General features: G+C 37.7%; 2 protein-coding genes across 2 annotated transcripts in view; one reads left to right on the forward strand and one right to left on the reverse strand.

Moving 5' to 3' along the window:
* Positions 1–8,650, forward strand: part of mapk8ip1a (mitogen-activated protein kinase 8 interacting protein 1a) — a 39,176-nt gene extending 30,526 nt beyond the window's left edge. The window contains exons 9-12 of the mRNA XM_022683866.2: positions 486–599; positions 3,307–3,377; positions 5,375–5,473; positions 5,757–8,650. Of these exons, the coding sequence (XP_022539587.2) occupies positions 486–599; positions 3,307–3,377; positions 5,375–5,473; positions 5,757–5,829 (357 nt within the window). The 3' untranslated portion in view covers positions 5,830–8,650. The remainder of the gene's footprint in view (positions 1–485; positions 600–3,306; positions 3,378–5,374; positions 5,474–5,756) is intronic.
* Positions 8,651–8,735: 85 nt separating this feature from the next.
* On the reverse strand, positions 8,736–18,477 carry cstpp1 (centriolar satellite-associated tubulin polyglutamylase complex regulator 1). The gene is made up of 9 exons (XM_007237101.4): positions 18,367–18,477; positions 18,159–18,261; positions 17,241–17,371; positions 15,566–15,650; positions 15,299–15,384; positions 14,435–14,630; positions 10,702–10,811; positions 10,529–10,592; positions 8,736–10,271 (listed from the first exon to the last, which is right to left on the reverse strand). The coding sequence occupies exons 1-9, from the start codon at positions 18,413–18,415 to the stop codon at positions 10,106–10,108; spliced, it is 990 nt and encodes a 329-aa protein (XP_007237163.2). The 5' UTR covers positions 18,416–18,477; the 3' UTR covers positions 8,736–10,105.
* Positions 18,478–21,429: the final 2,952 nt, after the last annotated feature.

The following is a 21,429-nucleotide window of genomic DNA, read 5'->3' on the forward strand; positions in this document are numbered from 1 at the left end:
CTTTTAATTAATTTAATTAATTAATTTGAATTAATGATTGTGATTCAGTATACATACTTTCACTATATTGCAGTTTCTGCTCTTTTAATTGAGTTAGATTTTAATACAGTATCCATATTTTCCCTATAGTAAAGTTTCTTCCCTTTCAATTGAGTTAGATTGTGATTCAGTATCCATACTTTCACTATATTAGATTGTAATACTGTGCTCATACTTTTACTTCAATACACTTTTTGCTCTTTTAATTAGAGTTAGATTGTGATACAGTGATACTCATACTTTTAGTACTGTCAGTATAGTTTCTGCACTTTTAGTAATTGAGTTAGAGTTTTATACAATACCTGTACTTTCACTGTAGTACAATTTCTCATTTTTTATTGTTTGACTTTAATGCAGTGCCCATACTTTCACCATAGTGCAGTTGTGTTTTTCTGTGCTGTTTTTCCACTCCTACAAGGCCTCTTTTGTGATTGTTCTGATGACAGATTGCCACAAACAGAAGAACAATGCGGTTCAGCCCTCCGTCAGCATGCATTGTGGAAATCAACATAAGAGGAGTGAAAATCATCGTTCAGGATGACTGTCAGTCTTCTGAAAGGGTAAGCTGTGCAAGAATCAGTCCTGCTATTCATAACTGAAACAGGCCAGTTTCTACATGTTATGCTTTTTATACTTTTTTGTTTTATTGACACCGGCTTTGTTTTACTGACCTCAATTGAACCATTTAGACCCATAAGATCATATCAATAATTTGTTTTTTTTGGCAGGATCCTGTTGTTATTTTTGTAGTATTGTATTAAGTTGTTGTTTTAGAAGTGCTTTTATGGAGTAAGAAATATTAGTCTAAATAAAGCAAATTTTAGTTTTTTTATATATATATTTTTTGTAAATGTTTGGAAGGCTCAGTCACCAAACAATACAATACAATCGTCATGCTATATTATATTAGAAATCAACTTTTACTAATATTTCATCTTATCTAACATCTAAACTAGATGTTACTACAGTAAAACTGTATGTACTGCGAGTGACATAACTGTTCTGGTCACATCATTATATAACAAGCAGTCTTAAGGCTGAGCCGTAATCCGCACTAATGCCTCTGGGTCTCCCCCCTTTACCCCGTCACCCAGTGAGTGTTTAGTAGAAATACACTATAATGAATAGAACTATTAGCACTGCTCCTTTTAATTCTGCACTATAGTGCAAAATAACATCTACCAGGGGGCTTTTCCCTCAGGCTTTACAAGACTAAAGGCTTTTCTTTGCTCTTAGCCTGTGTACAGAGGAGATATTGGAGCAGAAACAGTAACTCATGACCTTTGTTAGTACAGAATTGTAAGTTCCATCCCCAGCGATGCCAAAGTTTTCTGTATCCGTGACTCGAAAAGAGCATTTCTGGTCTCATTCTCTCTGTGCTGGCCCTTGATTTTCTTTATAACTCAGTATGAAGCTACTTAATGTAACCTTCCCTTCAATGCTAGCCTGTGCAAGTGATTGTGAATGGGAATTGGCAACAAACAATCTTGTATTTGTCCCCGTCCTCCAAACATTATTTTTTTGCCATCAGGTAAAGGTAATATAAAGCATTATGTGAGTATTTTTCGTTCATGGGCTCACCCTAAAGTTAAGGAGTATAATTCACTGCCATAAATATAAATTTTGATCTGGGGCCCCTTCATGGACAGCTGTTCACATGCATTTGTTGACAAGATAAGAGATGCAGAAGAGACAGCTGAAGTAAAAAGAGCATATGGACCGATGTGATGGGGTAATATTACTGGGTTTTACACAAATGCAGGTGCATCTAAAAAATATAGAATATCATTGAAAAGTTACTTTCAGTAACTCAGTTCAAATGTGAAAAAATATATATTATATATTATGTGGATGTATTACACAGACTGATCTATTTTAAGCATTTATTTATTTTATTGTTGAAGATTATGGCTTACAGCCAATGGAAACCCAAACATCAGTGTCTCAGAAAATTATAATATTATATAGGACCATTTGGTACTTTTGGCAATGTGGGCAGTGTGCCAAGTCCTGCTGGAAAATTAAATCCGCATCTCTATAAAGATTTTCCGGAAAACACTGCACTGACTATGGACTTGATATAACACAGTGGACCAACACCAGCAGATGACATGGCACACTTGCCCACACTGCCAAAAGTACCAATTGGTCTTATATAATATTCTATTTTTTTTGTGATTTTCATTGGCTGTAAGCCATAATCATTAATACAAGAAATAAAATTTTTAATAGATCACTCTGTGTTTAATACAGCTATATAATACATGAGTTTCACATTTTGAACTGAATTATTGAAATAATGTAACTTTTCAATTATATTCTTTTTCTTTTTTTTAGATGCACCTATATGGGTTTATTAAGGTTATGCACTGTTACACAGTTCTAGACAGTGCTGTTAAAAAGACTGCTGTTATAAAATCCTCCCTATTACAGTCAGTAGAGCATCAACAAGATTCAGAAGCTGCTATTTTAAGGTGATTAGAATAATACATAATACATAATACACAATACATAATGATGCTATAATATTGTCAATATGAATAACTTTTTCTCATTATATAAAAACAAGGGACATCAACACAAGCTGAAAGAGGCTTAAAATTGTTTTTCATATTTTTATTATTTTTCATTCAATGTGTTTCTTCCTTTTATTGATTTTATACATTGTAAATTTAATGGTGAAGACATGAAAGCTATACAGGAACAGATATGGAATTATTTGTAAGCAAATGTAATTTCATATGTGTCCCTTAATTATTATGAGGTCTTTAATATTAATTTACAATGCAGAAAATAATTTAAATAATGAAATAATGAGAAACACTGAATAAGAAGGTGTGTGCAAACTTTGGTACTGTATATGCAGGCAGTTTGTAAGAGTCCAATATACAATAGCTATATAATGCTGTGTATGGAATATAGTTTATTATTAGTAAATAGTTTACTGATAAATATGTGTCTGGTGTTGTGTATATTACATAAGCTTTAACAGCAGGAGGTAAAACTGTTATTGGTAATGATGCAGATTGTTAAGACATACTTAAACATTACACCAGACCCACAAAACACCAGTCAAAGCAGTTGCTTTTCCAGCAGACTGTCTTAGTAAGCTAAGCTATTTGGGTTTTAAAGTGTGGAAACGTGCTTTTAGCTACGCAGGCCTTTTCCTCACACTCTAAACTGTCATCATGAGGCAGCAAATCCCCTGGCTGCAGTTCAGACCCTGCTGCTGACCGGCCCATTCCTGACTTGATTTTTCTCCCACAGGGAGACAAGTGCTGTCACTTCTTTCAACTGAAGAACATTTCCTTCTGCGGATGCCATCCAAAGAACAGCAAGTGAGTAAACAAGTAAACAGCAATACTGTGTGTATACAGTATTTGTGCAGATGGGGACAGTCCCAGTCCATTGCCCTCATGCTCCTTCCCACCTTTTTACTCTTAGAGGGAACATTAAGTAAAGAAAGGGGAATGAATTCAAACAGACTGTTGCTGGACTCATGGAGATACACAGTGTTAATGGGATTCCTACCAAGATTTAAGGCCATCAACCGTAAATATCATGCCAACAGTGTCATAATCTAATCATATTTTGAATTAAAAAGATTATGGGCACAAGGTAGGTTGCAGTGCTCATTGCTATCTTACACCCTGCCAACACCCTGTCTATTTTCACTGTGCCCGCACTTCCTTGTGCCCGCATCGTTTAAATAGCAACAAAGCTTGTAAATATGTCTACGCTGTTGAGTGTGGTGGTCTTGAAATAAGGTGTGTTCAGGTAAATTTCTGGTTTATTGCTACCTTGGCAACAGAAAACACAGGTGCACCACTGACTGACATCAACCATGAGAAGTTCATTACAATCTTGGCAGTGAATTGTCAACACAGGCTCGTGCCCAACACACATACACCCCCACTCTGCTGAGAAGTGTTGGACATGTCTAGATAGCTGCGCCATTGAAATAGCAATGCGTTGTGCTTTTGTTCAAATTATTAAGTGGAGATTAAGTGGAGAAGCTGATTGTAAGTGGAGAGTTAGAAACGTCTAGTAGCACAGCAGTCTAAGTATAATTGTCCTTGCTGGGTAAATATATAGTTGTCTCTGGCGTTTTTTGGTTCACTAGGGCGACTAATTTTATGGGAAAAGCAATAACTTGTAGTGATTCTAGCCATTGTGGGCATCTCTTAGCTTAACATAACAGGATTAGCATTTAGGGCCTTTTTTTAGCCACTTGTAGGCAGCCCGTCAACCGTACAGCATGCTGCTTGACTTAGGGCATGTCAGTGTGTCTTTGCTATCGTGACGACGAGGAAAGTATGTCTTGCGCAGCTCAAAATGTACAAAAGGCATGTACTAATTCTCTTAATTAATCATGGATGTGTTTTAAGCATAATGTAAAACAAACCAATTAGTGCACCACTTGCTGCACCCTTTAAGACTTTGGTACATTGTTATTTTAAGGACACAGCTACCTGGACGCATCCACCGCTTTTTGGCAGAGGAAACTGATCTGCGCATTAATGCTTTGAAGTTGCGCGAGCAGGTCATTTATAATGTAGATATATATAATGTTATTTTATTTTTATTTTATTCTGTTTATTATTGATGTAAATGTTTGCATAGCTGCCAGCAATGCACACACTATGGGTTTGTGCACTGCTGTGTGTCCATGTGTGCCTAACAAAAAGGATTAACGTGTGTTGGGGGCACGCCTGTTGAGAGTTGTTGTAAGACAGCAATGAGCATCACAATGCACCTTGTGCAGGATGTATGATAGGGCCATTACTCTGCATCCTATAGGAGGACGTGATTTGTACTCGCGACAGGGGCAAACGACAAAGTGACAGATTTGAGATTTTTCCAACTTAATGGTAAAGGCAGTTATGAGGCAGTGAAGAGACATTCTACACCGATTGGCCAAACAAATGATTTTGACCGATCACATTATATGATGTGTTTTTGAATAAATTGAAGTAAATAAAGCAGTGGACAGCTCGATAGGTAGCTTGCTAGCATGCTAACCGGCCACACATTTATACACCCACTTGTGACTGTGCGAACAGCCTTGGACACACCAACAAGAGACAAACGTAACACAAGGCAACTTGTTGCCTGACAGTGTGAACGCAGGGTCAGTGTTCTCCTCCAAGCGTGTTGAGCAATACAATGCTGTTCAAAAAGAGCTGATAGATCTTCATGTGATATTATAAAAGTCATAGCAAGTTATCATATTTTAATTACTTGGGATGCAATTCTACAGCTTGTTACAACTTGTGGGTGAAGAAAAGCCAAGTAAAGATTAAGCATCATCCATCCTGTGTGTGTTTTGATTCAGGTATTTTGGACTAATCACCAAACACCCAGCACATCAGAGGTTCGCCTGCCACGTGTTCTTCTCAGAGGAACACGGCCCACATCTGGCTTCATCTGTTGGGTAAGCACCAGTGACGTTTAACGCAGACCAATCAGACCCATAACAAATGCCCCAGGCATCATTTCCAGTAAACCATCATCTGTCTAAACAGAAAATTCAGTTTTGTCTACCTCACCCCACCATTAAGTGACCTTTAATTTAATAAGGCATCTGTTCTGTTCATTCTGCTTCATATCTGACTCAAAGTTGGGATAACACACATTGTTGCATGCTCTTCTAGTCTGGCATATTCTGTAGAACTATAAATATGTTTATTTATAGTTTTTGCTGTTTTTTTTAACAGGAAAGCATTTCAGCAGTTCTACAAAGAACACATGGAGTATTCCTGCCCCACAGAAGACATCTTCCTAGAATGACCTTTGCTCTGTTGCGTACTTTTGCACTACTGTACACATTACTATATAAGGTGTTGCATGATGGGTGACAAAAATCTCTTAACATGTCATGCTATAATGTAAGCGTCTATTTTAGACAAAGCATACAATTAAAAAGACACAATATGTGTTAACAAGGGTGTTGTTGACCACGTGCAACTCCTTCCTCTGAGTACTAAGAAAAAGGCTTTAGGCCAATCTGTCCAAGGCTAATGCGTCCAACTGGAGTTTAAGAGGCACTAAGTGTGGTTTAGGGGCATTGTAAGTTACTGATGACCTGAATATTTATTTAAAGCACAATGCCAAATTTACACAGAGAAAATATAAATATCTTTAAGTCAAGCCAAAACGGACAAATCGCCCAGTGATTTTTTTAAATCCATTTATAAACCAAATTAACAATATCCCAGCATATCGATTTAAAAACAATTACAATAAAGACACATATACAGATAAATGTTACTGTATCTTATTGAGAAGACGTTTTGGTCACTCCTCACAATACACATGTTCCTCTCTCTTTAAGGCAATGAGGCATACAGTATGCTAGTAAATGCTAGTTAGCTAGCTAGCATGCTAGCTTCTACGGCCCTCACGAGTTCTGTGTTGTGCTGGCGCAAAAAAAAAAAAAAACGCCAACGTCTCTTCCACTTTTGTCCACGGAACGTTTGCTGGATCTCATTGTGTTCAGAGTTTATGTGATTCAGTGCTGAAATCTGTTGAACTGCAAAGAGGCCAGCTGTCACTGATCTCTGACTTTATGTAGCCATGACACCAAATATCTTTATTTTGTTCTTTTAAATATATAAATATGTACATTGCATTTTGTAAGTAGCTGCTGAAAGTGATGTCAAAGTTTGTTGGGATGTTGGCTGTGGTCCATTGAAACAAAGCTTTATTATTATGAGATTAACCTCTTAAATTTCCAACCGCTAGCTGCAGTTAGTGGCTAATGCTACCCGACAGAGTTAAACTGAGGAACTCTGAGTGTTCTGGTAAGCCAGGGCAATATTAGCTTGTGGTTTGTCCTACATAGCTTGTTGTAATACAGTAAACACGCAGGCTACGGCCCGATACACTCACCTCTGAAGAATGCTGCTCCTGCAGTGCTAGCCCGGGTAAGCAGCAGGCTACAGGCTGATAATACTTACCTGTAAACAGTGAAAGAGCTAGCGTTAGCGTGGTTAGCGGCTACTGCTAATACTGCTCCAGTCAGGAAAACGGAGAGGCTTCACTGCTTCTTACAACCTGACTGGTAAAATTCATACATAAGGTGCACCGGATTAAAAGGTGCCCAAACGATTTTTGGGGAAATTAAAGGATTTTAATTGTGCCTAATAGTCTGAAAAATACAGTAAGTTATAGAAAAATGTAAACTAAATTTACCTGTGATTCCAATTTGTTTCACCTAATGTAGGCACGACTCACAAATTAAATCTTGTTTTAAAATTTTTACTTTTTTTTGCACTTCAAACGGCCAATACCCTACATTATTATAGTTTTTAATAGTAACAGCAGGTACACAGCCACTACAACAAACCTGCGTCACTGTGCAGATACTTATAAACTGCACTAAACATGAGCATAGAGTCTTCTGAAGAGTAATTATTTTCTTTTAAATTATATTATTTAAGAATCATAGTAAATAAAGCATATTTAAGCATATGGAGGGTATTGTACAGTGTTGAAAATAATTTTAAAATCCCTCTCATTCTGATGGAATACGGTGAATATCTTGTTTATACAGGAGGTGTACTGAGCTCCAAAGCAGAAAGTCGATTATCTAATGGAAACTTTCGACTGGTTTGGTCTTCTCTAATGGACAAGGCTGTTTCTGAACAGGCAGGAGCCTGAAGCCACATTTAGCAGGACCATATTAGTCCACAGGAACAAATTAACCATTAGAAATAGAGAAAAACAAACAAACAGAAACAAAATACTGGTGGCACCCTGTAGCTACAGTGTGAGAAACAACCCTGCAGACTGCAGTAACCTAAATCTGAAGTGAATGACCTGAATTCCTTTTTTCTAAACCTTGACAGCCCCCTACCAGCATGTGCTTCAAATGGATCTAAAGCTTAACCTTTTAGCGTATGCTATTTTTAATCCTTTGAGAAGTAAATCTTAGGAAAATGTCTACCTACGATTCTCTCAGATGTTGGAGAACTGAAAACAGCAATGCATTAAATTTACTAATAACACACTACTAAATTTACATCAATACAAATACTGCCAAAAGAAAGTCAAATGTGAGTCTAGTCCAGTCAGACTTATTTAAAGAGCACATTTAAGAGAATATGGCCATCCAATGTGATGCAAAAACAATATACAATAAAATGTTTCATGACCATCAAGACAGAACTGATTTGATGTATTTTATTCCAGTCTTTTAAAGTCATCCTGTAAATTCAGTGCATTATTATTTTCACTCTGTCAACTTAAAATGGTTAAATAAAGCAGATAATGAAGTGGATCATGGAAGACGCTGCTATGCTGATACACATCAAAAGGTTAAGATTAAGCTCATCTTACTCTCCTAATAATATCCTAAGAAATGAGTCCTGAGAAATGAGTAACGTAAGAGAAAATGACGGAGATGCGGAAGACACGTAGAAAGAGATTATGGATTTATCGCTGTTGGAGGGTGGCGAAGTGTGGACCACAGGTGTCTTCAGATCAATCCTGCGAAATCACAAGTTGTGCCTATTCTTTTTGTTTGTTGTGATTATTGTATATCGTCTTTTTTATTTTGGATGATCTTGACTGTACTATGGAACTCGTAGAATTAAATTCTGTTTGTAAATACACTGTCCTTGTGTCTGATTTACAGTCATGGACACATCATTGTCACAGTAGCAGTAAAAGGAATCAATGTGAAAAACCAGAAATAGCTCTTCAGTCTATTTATATCAGTTGTCTACAGCAAATAAATGATACAATAATAGGTTTAGTGCAGAGTTTCAGTTACAGGTTTCCATTAGGCTGCATTTTTTGTGCAAAAACAAACAACAGCATAACTGACAGTAATGAAATTTTGACAGATCAGGCATTGTGTGTAATGTAAACGCATTTAATCAGAAACAGCTATTTCAGACATACTTTGCAATCTAGGAAACTAATAAATAAATATTCAACCTATTTTATAGGAGGTAAACTGCTTGGTGGTCAAATGTTTGGGAACACCTTACAGAAGTAATGTATCATTTTCAGTAGTAAGAGCTTAAATAATGGCATGAAAAAATATTCTATTCATCTAAACATTTACACTAGTTGGGGGCGCTGAGTGGTCCAGTGGTCTAAAGCACTGCCACTATGATTGGGAGATGATTCGAATCCCGGTCATGCAGGTTGCCATCAGCAACTACTAAGCTCTGAGTTTCCCCTTCTGAAGTCTCCATTGCTTCACCAGCCGCTCGGGTTCAGTTAAACTGAGACAGATCGGATCCTCCTTTAGAGACTGTATATGTGATGTAAGTACACAAAGGCGTGTGACGTGGCCAGAAGAACTCCCGCAAAAAAGCAACCCGACACCCCAGATTTTAAAATAAATATACAGTATTAAGTTTAGCAGGGATGGTTGTTTCAGCACACTAGTACCATTAAACACAACATTCTGTCCCTTATCCACTCAGAAATGCTTCTGCCTTCAGTTTAGAAACAAAATAATATGGACTGCCACCTTAACAGAAGCTAATTTTAGCTTCCCATCAAAGAGAAATTAAGGAATGGACAATAAGAATGAATTCCTGCACCACCTGCCCCCTTTCTGAAGACATTCGATGTCCTAAAGTTAAAGTTAACCAGCAGCTAAGTTACTGAACTTTAGCGCTTCACTGTTTGGTTGTATAAATGTATCGGGTGCATACATTTATTTTTTTTTCAATTCTTAAGGGGAAGATTTCACCCTTTTTCCTTTGTAACTCTGTTCTAAAGGGAAGGGTTACACTGAAAAACAAGGGATATGTGTTAAAAGGAGCCATGGTTTTAAGACTCGAGAAGCCAGTTTGGAAGAAGAAGGTTGGTGTTTTGTTCCCATGGACTGGTAGTGATGATGGATTAAATGCAGAGCTCAATGTAATGCAGTGCAATGGTTGTAAAATGTGTTCCCAAACATTTGATGGGCAGCATATGAATGAATGACATACATAACTGTTGGTATTGCTATAATACTGTGATGGGAGTCTAGATGAGTTTAGTACTGTGTGATAGACACAGTGAGATTGTGGCACAGTGGGGTGGGGTGCAGAGTCTCTGAGTTTTAATTCTCAGAGGAGTCGGTCTCCTCAGTAGATCCATCACTCTCCATCTCGATCCTGCGCCTCTGGTGGAGGGATTTGCGGGGTGAGGCTTTCCTGGGCGGCTCCTTCAGTCCAGCTGCACTGCTGCTACTGTTGGACGTGGGACTGATGGCCACCTGAGCTACACTGCAGAACATACACACAATAACAACAACACACAATCAAATGCAGTACACACTTAGCCTGTATTAAACTGTATACATACATGTGTTATAAAAGTTAATCATACACTGAAAAAAATTATGTCCTATTTGATAAACAAAAGCAATAATTAATTTAATTTAATAAATTTATTTAATAATATGTTTATTATGTCACTCCTGCCTCTGAATTTGTTTACTAAATTGTTTAAAGTAAAATGTTGATGCTTGATTCAAACTCACAGCCTCTCCAGTTCCTGATCCATCTCTGGGTCAATGAGCAGATCGGATCTGTTTGGAAGAGCTCCTGGAAATATAAACAACATGCTGATGTTCTGCTCTATATATTAAATTATGATTAACATTAACTGCAATGGCGTTAGGTGATGTTAGTAATATGAAGCAGTAAGTCTCACCGATGTCCTGGCTGATTCCCTCGTGTTTGGCCAAGGCCATCAGGAAGCTGTAGTAGGACACTCTGAGGTTGCTCTCGAGAATCTCTTTAATGCAGGAGACAGACGGATGTCTGGAGGAAGAGTGGATCGATAACATTATCCTGTACATCACCACAGCACAGCTACAGTACAGTATATACTCTTCCTCACCCCCCTCTCAGTCAGACAAAAACAATCCCTGATTTGATAAAGAGAAATAATGACTGCTGCTTTCCTTCTGTGTACATATCTGTAATGTTTAATATTTATCATTTATTTGATTTAATATGTATGACATGATATTTAAATCACATTCAGTAGATCTAAAATAAGTCCCTATTTTAGCAATCTACAGTGAACCGCTTAATTAAGTATCGCGCAGCTGGATTTAGGGCGTGTCAATGTGTGTTTGGTATCGTGAGGACACAAAAAATAAGCCCTGTGCAGCTTGAAACACGCAAAAGGCATTAACTAACTAACTTTCTTAATTAATTATTGGTGTGTTTTGGGCGTAATGTGAAACAAACCAATCAGTGTGTCACTTGCCATTCCCTTTAAGAGCCAGGTGAGCTCTGACTTTGGCACATTTGTATCTTAACAGTGTGGTGCTTTGTGTGTCTCAGCAGAGGATATTGACCTGTTCATTCACGCTGTGAAGGTACACCAGCAGCTCATTTAAGGGAACAGCAATATTATTTTATTTTTTATTCTGTTTAATGTTGAGATAAAGATCGAGTTTGTGCTCTGCAGTGCGATGCTATTTAGATGGCGTGGGAGCAAGGCATGAAATTAGACTGCCGACAGCTTACGCAGGGTGTACGATATGTCGATATGGCCCTATGCTGTAGTTTCTTGCAAATTTTGGCATCACAGTGTGTTTAGAGGATAATAATTTAATATGTTAGGCCTAATAGAATCTTTGCACATGTACACCAGTTATAGTCATAAGCTCTATTCGGATGAGATTAGTTCCACCTGAAGATGTGGGGTAAAGTAAGGATTACTGGACATACTGAGTGGTTTTACTCCCATCCAAATGCGCCATGTCAGTCATTTTTACAGACTGTGACAGTAACGATTCCAGAGCCTTTTACCTCCTGTAAAGGGAGGCGTACAAATCGTATACATTGTAATGTGGGTAAATAGTCCGTTTTCACAGATTTCACAGTGTGAGGAGGTGTTTAGTTCCATTTTTCATGGCACACACATCTTGGAAACTGTAGCGGCTCAGATTCGGAGACTGGATGCAAGGGAAAAAGGTTTTATTAGTAGCCATATTTAAAAAAATAAATAAATAAACTAATAATACTATCTACCCCTCTGTTTTGCACATGCATGACTAGAGGTAGGGGGCTCTGATTCTTGTTAGGCTGGAGGGGTAACGGGGAATGTGTTACATGACCTTTTAAACCAGGGGTCGGCAATTAAGTTTGGCTTTGAACCAGATATTTTCCAAGCCATCACGTCTTCAGCCACAAAAAAATCGTTTTTGGAAAATCAAGTGTAATTGGATGGAGTGCTACAGACTAGTAGCTCTCCAGCCCAGAGGGTTGCTGAACCCAATTGCAGAACAGTTGGTCTCGAAGCAGGTAAACCCAAGAAATAAAAAAATTAAAAAATAAAAACACTGCTCCTCACGCAGGATCTGACTACCGCTGCTCCGGCTAGTGAATTGGGACACAGTCATGCCGAGTGTGACAGAGAGACAGGGGAGAAATGTAAACAAAAGATCTCAGACTCCGGCTGCTGCATGACCCAGAATAGCACAGGACAATAGGTCAGGATGCTCTGGAGCCACAAATAAGCCAAATGTTGTATGATGCAAAGTGAGTACACTAGAGGGATGCTGGGGATGCTAGAGTCTTAGCTGATCATCATTAGTACCGTATTTTTCGGGCTATAAGGCGCACTTAAAATACTTATTTTTTCCCAAAAATCGTCATTGCGCCTTATAATGCAGTGCGCCTTGTGTATGGATTTTGCTTGTGTTTACTGACCTCGATTTTTATGTGGTACACGGCGCTCTGTTGTGCAGAATTCCTCACCCACGCCAGAAAAAGATCCCCCTCTTGGGCTAGCGCGCGGTTACCTTTGACTGCCGTACTGCCTCTCGGCTGTGGTTCAGGGTAGCTAGTTTCCACTGTAGCTCCGTGGCCAGAACAAGGTGCCGGTAAACTTTCCTTTCCACCCGTTCTGGGGTAATAGCACAAACCGTTTCTTTTTAGCGCCCACTTCTAAGTAAAGTTAACCTCTTAACACGCGCTGGCCCACCGGCGGGCCAGAAATATTTAATATTTCATAACTGGCTGTGTTTCTGAATAGTTATGAACAGTTACAGGTTCAATATAGACATCCAATATACCATTTTAAAGCTTAGAATCTCTGCTTTTGAGCTATTTAGCCTATTTAGCGGAATATCCTTTCAGAAAATAAACATTTAGGGCGAAATATGCCTTGGTTATGATTTTAATAATTCATAACTCTCATATTTGCGTTTATCGTTCGTCCATATTTCATCGAATGCGGTCATGTCATACACCATTCGAACCGTCTGGCTCTCCGGATTCCAGAACTGTGCTTTTACTGTAGGATGTATGTTTCATGAATTAGAGCTGCGTCAGAGCGCATGTTTCCAGTAATAAAAGGCTCTCCTTTTGTCCGGGGTTAACCTCCGGTCACTGCCGCCACCCCCCGAACACACACCCGCGCTCAGCCACAGGTCCTACCTTCAAAACGCGTCCAGACTAAAGAGAATCCATCAATCCAGTCTCCTGTAATCCACAGTTATATCCAAACAGCGCTGGAAATCACTTCATCCATAAATGAAACTTATCCAATCTTTATCTCTGTTTTAAAACCGTTTTATTCACCGAATTCGGCACAACACGCTATTATAGTCAGAAGCCTCGCGGAGTAATGCGGTACTTGCTGTGCTTCAAGTAGTATTATGGTCTGTCGGAGCGTTGCGGCTACCGTTGTCAGGAGCCTCGCGGAGTAATACGTACTTGCTGTGCTTCAACATAATATTATGGTCTGTCGGAGCGTTGCGGCTACCGTTGTCAGAAGCCTCGCGGAGTAATACGTACTTGCTGTGCTTCAACATAATATTATGGTCTGTCGGAGCGTTGCGGCTACCGTTGTCAGGAGCCTCGCGGAGTAATACGTACTTGCTGTGCTTCAACATAATATTATGGTCTGTCGGAGCGTTGCGGCTACCGTTGTCAGGAGCGTCGCGGAGTAATACGTAAGTTACTTGCTGTGCTTGTTGATTTATTGCTCAGAGATGTTGTTATTTTTCACAGATATTGTGAAGGATTTATTGCTCAGAGTTATTGTTACTGATATAAATAAAGTTTCATTTAGTGCGCCTTATAATCCAGTGCGCCTTGTGTATGGACTAACACTAAAAATAGACCGTTCACTCATCGTGCGCCTTATAATACGGTGCGCCTTATAGTCCGAAAAATACGGTAATGCCCTTCTGGCTGAACACAAACAAATCCTAAAAGCAATGTTCCAAAAAATAGTAAAGTGTGATGTATAGAAACTGTTACTGCAGCAGGTTAAAGGGGGCCCACTCCCTATTAATACAATTGATTTCAAAATAATCACTACATGAATAGGTGTCCACAAACTGTTTTATAATACTGTCTAAATTATTGCGATTCTGACCAAGTTGGAAAGTGCAAGTTTCTAAATAATAGCAGAGTCTTACTTGTGTTTGAAGCGCTCGCACAGACCGTTGATGCACTCCAGGAAGACGGATGAGTCCACCCCCTCCTGTGTGTCCGTCTCCTCACTGACCGTGCTGGATAACGGCTCTGCCGATGAGGAGGTGGGGACGATGACAGTGTTTGGGTTCTTCCCCTCGAGCAAGTCCTCATAAATCACCAACACACTCTCCAGGAACTCTGGCAGAGAGATATATGGATTAGACTGGAAATCATCATCATTTTGCAGCATTCAGATACAAGTTGATCTTTTAGGAACGAGTCATAATAAAAGTTAAAATTCTAATATAGTTGTGCATGGTCAAAATATATATATATGATAATTTATAAAACAACAGACTGTTCATGTTCCTTCTTCTACAGAAGGATACTGATCCTAACAACAACCTCAAGACACTGGCTGACTTAAATGATGTCCTCATAGGTGACAAAGCATCCCTAAAATGCCCCGTGGAGCAGCAAAAAAGAGACAAATTCATAGCCCTGTGTAAAAAAAGTAATTGAGTGTCTTTGAGAATTGAATTGAGAATGCCCCTTCTTGCAAAAGATTATGAGGATGAGTCCTCTGCCTCAGGAAATGTTGATAACGTGTCTTATCATCAGCCTAATTATGATTAATCACAAAATTGTTGTTGTGTGATTTTTTTAGCTTGTAAAGATGCATATTTAAATGGAGATTTGTGATTAAAATACAGTTGTTTCAATAACAGCAAAAAAAAACTTAACTGACAACTTGTCTCTGGAAGTGTTTTTTTTTTACTGCATTGCCAAAGTATCGAATGAGGACTCAGTATAGGCCAGATACTAGAAATCAAATGATTCTCTAGAGCATTTTATAATGGGCTTACCTTCATAGTAGAACTGTAACTGAAAAGAGTAGATGAAATCTGCGAGGGACATTAGGCAGTCCATAGCATCGTCCATTAATACAATCCTAACAGAGAGTAAAACGCATAATTATGAATATTATATATAAAAAATTGTGGACACCCGCTCCTCTTAATCTCATTTACAGAGTTTACCCCCTTTTCTGCAGCGACTGCAGATTCTTGTTTGCATAAGTAGGTAATGTACAATGACAATAAAGATGGAAGAAGGTGAATGCAGTGTATTACCGGGCTGTGTTCTGCACCATTTCAGTGGGAAAGTCTGGACACAGCAGCTGAAGGAGTGAACTGTATTCCAACACCGTCAACAAATCTGCAAAGAGGAGACCACATAATTCCACATCTACAGCATATGATATATTTTACACATGTGCAATTTTTCTAAAAATGAATGTTGGTGCACTGTTCTTCCTTTTTGTGTGACCTTACTACAGAAATCATAGTCAAACCGGGAAAAAAACACTTAATAGGCTGTGTTGCAGCCAAAGGAACTGGGAACATTACACTGACGGGGCGATATCAGCAAACTATGGAAGCAAATATCACAACTTCTGTAAAGAAAAAACCTGATAAATTAAGAAGGCTGCAGCAGGATACTGATCCCAACAACTTACATGATGTCTCCTTTGGTGAAAAAGCATCCCTAAGCTATAGCTGCAAAGCTGCACCAAGAGATGTGTGGGTACGAGAGAGAAGCATGTAGCGCTAATTAGGGGTGGGCGATATGGCTCTAAAATTATATCACGATATTTCAGGGTATTTTTGCGAAAACTATATACTTGGTGATATAGGAAAACTAAAATAACTCATTCATTTTTAGGAATATAGTATAATAGTATAACAGCATAATCATAATGTGGCAAAATAAATAATATAGCATAAAATAATATAATGCAGCAAAAAATATTGCAGAATATTTAGTGCATGCATATAAACTGCAAACTAAAACAATTATACAATAAATACACTTAAAGCTTCACAGTAAATAATAGACTACTTTTAAGACAGAACAGCCCTATTATCATGATATGGATTTTTAATATCATGATATTTCTGTGTCACGATATATTGTATACGATATAATATTGCCCACCCCTAGCGCTAATGTTAATGCGTTAAAGCAAAAAGACGCATGAATTCCGATTTTGACTGTTAACATTCATGTTGCATGTTCATGGATCAGATATGTATCCAATTTAGGACCACATATGAAAGTAACTCAAATCTGATTTGAAAAAATCGGATTTAGTACATTCACGCAGCCATTAAAAAAAATCAAATCTGCGCCTCATTGAGTTAAAAATCAGATTTGAGTCACTTCAAAAAGCAATTGAGTGTCTGCTAGGGTGTCCCTTCAAGCAAAAGATTATGAGGATGATCCCATTGCATCAGAAAATGTTGATTATGTGTCTTAAAGAATGCCCAACCCTGGGTGCCTATCCAATAGAAAAGGGCACCATTATGAAGTGTCTTCTATGCCACCCCTCTAAAAAATATCCTAAAAGGTGCTCTTTCCAGTATAAAAATGTGTTATTGTGTGGTTAGGGTACTAAAACAAGTAAAAAAAAGTGATGAAGAACCTAGTTAGTAGCTCCTCTAATAGAAAAATGCAGAGAAGAAGCCTAGTAATATTATTTTACAGAATAAACTACCTCCTGAGGTGCACGCTGATGATAAGGAGGTTTAAACAGCTCAGTTACTATAAGAACATATAAATATGTATATGCACACACAGGGGCGTAGCAGCAAATTCGGGGCCCTGTACACTCTCAGTGACAGTGGGCCCCTATCCATGCCAGTACGTGAGCAAAAATTTTCATGGGCCCCTCTCTCTACTTGGGCCCTGGGTGGTCAGGTCCACTTTTCCCCCCACTACCACGCCCATGCGCACACACACACTCACCTCCATTTTTCCCAATTTGTCTGAAGCACTTCCAGAAGATGTGGATGAAGGAGGCTCTGTTGTGTGGTGTGGCTTTAATGTAGTTGAATTCTCTGAAGAGGACATGATTTCCATTCTTCACACTTGTAAAACTATAAAAAATAAACACAAGGTTAAATGGTATTTACAATAAAAGCATTACAATGTACAGCAGCACACCGTTTACTTGCTGCCTAATACTTATATTCCCATTGACAGGTGCCATTAAAACCAAACTTCCCTCTGATGACAACTTTTGCCCTTTTTTTAAGCTGGCAACTCTGATGAACTTATCTTGTGCAACAGAGGCAAGTCCTTGTTCCTTTCCTGGGGTGGTCCTGATGAGAGCCAGTTTCATCATAAAGTTTTTGATGGTCTTTTTTGACTGCACTTGAGGATACTTTCAAAGTTTTTGGATTTTTTCTGAGTGACTGACTTTCATTTCTTAAAGGGTATTTTGATTTACTTAGTTGAGACGTTCTTGCAATAATATGGATTAGAACATTACTCAAATAGAGTTATTCACTGTATACCTGTAACTCTACCTCTTCACTACTTTACAACTGATGCTCTCAAACACTTTATTAAGAGGCAGAAAATTCAGGTAGCTTAATTAACTCTTGACGAGTTCAGCACAGCTGTTAACTGAAAGCCTGAATTTCAGGTGACTCTACCTCATAAAGCTGACTGAGAAAATCCAGCCAACATGTTCAAATCTGCCATCTAAGCAAGAGGTGCTACTTTAGAATCTAAAATATAAAAACATATTCTGGTTTGATTAACACTTTTTTGGTTACTAAATAATTGCATATGTTTTTCTTTATAAGTTTAAAGACCTTAGTATTAATCTACAATGCAGAATAAATAAATAAATGCTGTTATTTGTACAGGTAGACTCACTATTCTGCAAAATAGCGCACGATGCCGAACTGAATGTACTCCTCTCTGTGCTCCAGCAGCTGCGTGACCGCATCACTCAGATAGAACAGGGCATTAGTCTCGGCTGAAACACACAGCGTTAATACACGGATTACTGCTTTAAAACCGCGCCTGCAGTTAAATACTGCGATTCTGCGTTTAGTGTAATAATAAAAAAGACATAACATACCTAAATAGTCGTCTGTTGTGAGGGTAAACCGCTCTGTGTTCATTTTCATCGTCTCCTGGATACAGCCATACTGCAGCGTGCAGCTTCTTCCCACCTGTATTCCGGCAGGCCCCGCCCTGCACTACAGGGATTGGCTAGTGGTTCACACAGCTTTCAGCTGTTAAAATAAAAATAAAACTATTTTATAATTGAATGTACAAATTAAAACTGTTTATTTTGCTCCAAAAAGACTAGAAAAAACTAGAATATTTATTTATTAATGTTGTTATTCAGAATTTTAAAAGATCGTTCTAGATATTTTCCAATAAAGTGGATTACAGGGTAAATATAAATATAATGATGTTATTTTGGGTTTTAACTGTAATATCTCTTCTGTCAGCTTCACTTAGAATCTGATCCTTTTTGGGAAATATTATCTGCACATCTTCAGTTTCATCAGTTTTTCTTGTTGAATTTAATATATTTATCGAGTCTCTTAATTGTCTTAGCAATAAAAAAGATGTATCCACTATAAAGTGTATAAAGAAAAAAATACCACAATATTTTTCAAATATATAATCAATTCTGACATTACAACATCACAACTTTCTGTAAACAGAGAGCACAATTTAAAGTGATGCACACGCTATTGTTTTCATTAACATAATTTCAACTTTACATACAGCTTTTATATTAAACCCGCTGTAAACATGACCTCCTTGTATTTCAGTTAAGGAAAAGTGTAAAAATATAAATCACTGTCACATAAAAGAGTTATTTGCAGGTTTCTGACAAAAGCAGAAGCCTTTATACTAAAATTCACTCTGGCAACTTTGACATGTAAAGGTGTACAATTGTAGGAGGTGTGTTTGTCTAAAAAAAAAAAAACAAATAAAAACTTTTTTGTAATTTGTATTTTTTGTCATTTCATCTTTATCATTACTGAAGAGTCAACACATAGTACGTCTTTACGTCTTTATTAATATGATGAGAAATAATTTCCCTTTAAAGTATAATATCATAAAAACTGTATGTGCATAGCATACATAAAGGAAAGAGCTCCAAAGTTTAAACAAATAGGAAAATTTAACGTAAGGCAAACAAAAAGAAAATCTAAATCCAATTAATATTCTATTACTACTTATTAAAAAGGATTATTTGTTAATTAATTTAAAAGAAAAGTAATATAAAATAATACACAGAAGGTAGAAGGTGTTTAAAAACTCGAATTATGAACTATAGTCCAAATATACTAATACATCTTTAGTACATGCAAGAAACTGCAAAACAGGCCACGTTATACTCTATTTCAGTCGTCTCAAAAAAATCGAAGGTATTGACATTTCAGCCTAGCAACGTGGCCAAGAAAATTTACACAAAAGGTCTATTGTAGTTTATTAATATATGTTTTTGTTCTAGTTATTTTAAAATATAGACCGATAACTATGGATATATTTCACATTCTGCCTACTAGCCAATCCCAGTGCAGGGCGGGGCTTGGTAGAAAACGGGTGGGAAAGAGAGTTCGTGACTGCAGAGGCAGAGTCATGAGTCCGGCAGCGCGATCTAGTGGTGAATTCAGGGAATGAGCTTTAATAGCATTTCATAATCTGTAGTTAAAGCTGAAGCCTAAAGACTGCATATGAAAATTCTGAGGTTATCACATATTTATTTTATAGAATGATTGGTTCATTCATCTTAGAAAAATATTATACGCAATTTAACTGTTTTTTCTACTTAAATGAATGTGAATAATGAAACAAAATTAAGCAAAATGTGTAGATGCACACGTTAAAAAGAATAAATGCTGCACAATTTAGTTTCCCTATGTCTAAGTTAGAAATTGTTTAATGGTTTTTTTTCACACGTTTATTATTTAATGAAGTTTAGTAGTATTTCATGAGAATAAAATATCAGTGCTGATAGAAGACAAGGACTACATAAAATATAAAATGTATAGTTATAGTACATTTATAACATTCAATTAGTCAAATTTACAAAAAAGTACATAAAAAACAGGAGGTAGACTACTTGTCAGCATTATTTAAACAATTATTTGGATAATTTATAATGTACAGGACCAGAGCTAGGAAAACTGCAGGGACAAAATGCCAATTTTATATACCATCTTCAAGTAACAGAATAGAATAATTTTAAGATAATTCTGAGTATGCATCAGCTTAAATCTTGAATCTACACAGACAGAGAGAGAGAGAAAGAGAGAGAGTATTATATCACTATAATCGATATAATTATTATAATTACTATAATAACAATTCAGTGGGTTTTTTGTATTTTAAAATTTCTGCATTGTACATTAATACTAAAGTCATCGAAATCATGAAGAGAAACATATACAGGTGCTGGTCAACGAATTAGAATAATTTGAAATAGTGCAATCATGAAATTCTTTGAATGCATTTTTTGTGCAGAAAGCAAATCAGGTGTTCACCGCACCTGTCCTACTCGTTAGACTAATCACAGAACTCGTTACCTGGAAAAAAATTTGCTCAGCTGAGCTTTCCAAAAGGCCCATTTAGGCCATTTAACTGTGACACTGTTGTTTTATTGAATTAGAATAATGGAGAAACTGTTTCATTGAATTAGAATAATTTTTATTATAATTACAATCATCACTTTCTCAGTATTTTGTGGCTGCCCCCTTGGCTTGTATGACTGCCTGAAGTCTCCGCGGCATCGATTTGACCGGCTTGTCGCACGTTTCCGCACTCACAGCTTCCCAGGCAGTGGCGATGTTCTGCTTCAGTTGGTCCAGCGTAGTAGGCTTTCTGTCGCGAATTTTCCGCTTGACGATGGCCCAAAGGTTTTCAATGACATTGAGGTCAGGCGAGTTGGCCGGCCATGCCAAAACTTCAAGCTGTTTTTTAGTGAACCAATCTTTGGTCGACTTTGCCGCATGAGCCGGTGCAAGATCCTGTTGAAATATGAAGTCTTCTTCGCCAAACTGTTCCTCAACAGTTGGAATTAGGAACGTTTCCAGAACATCTTGATATACGGCAGCATTGACAGTCTTCTTGAGGAAGCAGAGTTTCCCTACACCTCGAGCGGACATGCATCCCCAGA

This window comes from Astyanax mexicanus, chromosome 10 (assembly GCF_023375975.1).
Source record: "Astyanax mexicanus isolate ESR-SI-001 chromosome 10, AstMex3_surface, whole genome shotgun sequence".
Lineage (NCBI taxonomy): Eukaryota > Metazoa > Chordata > Actinopteri > Characiformes > Acestrorhamphidae > Astyanax > Astyanax mexicanus.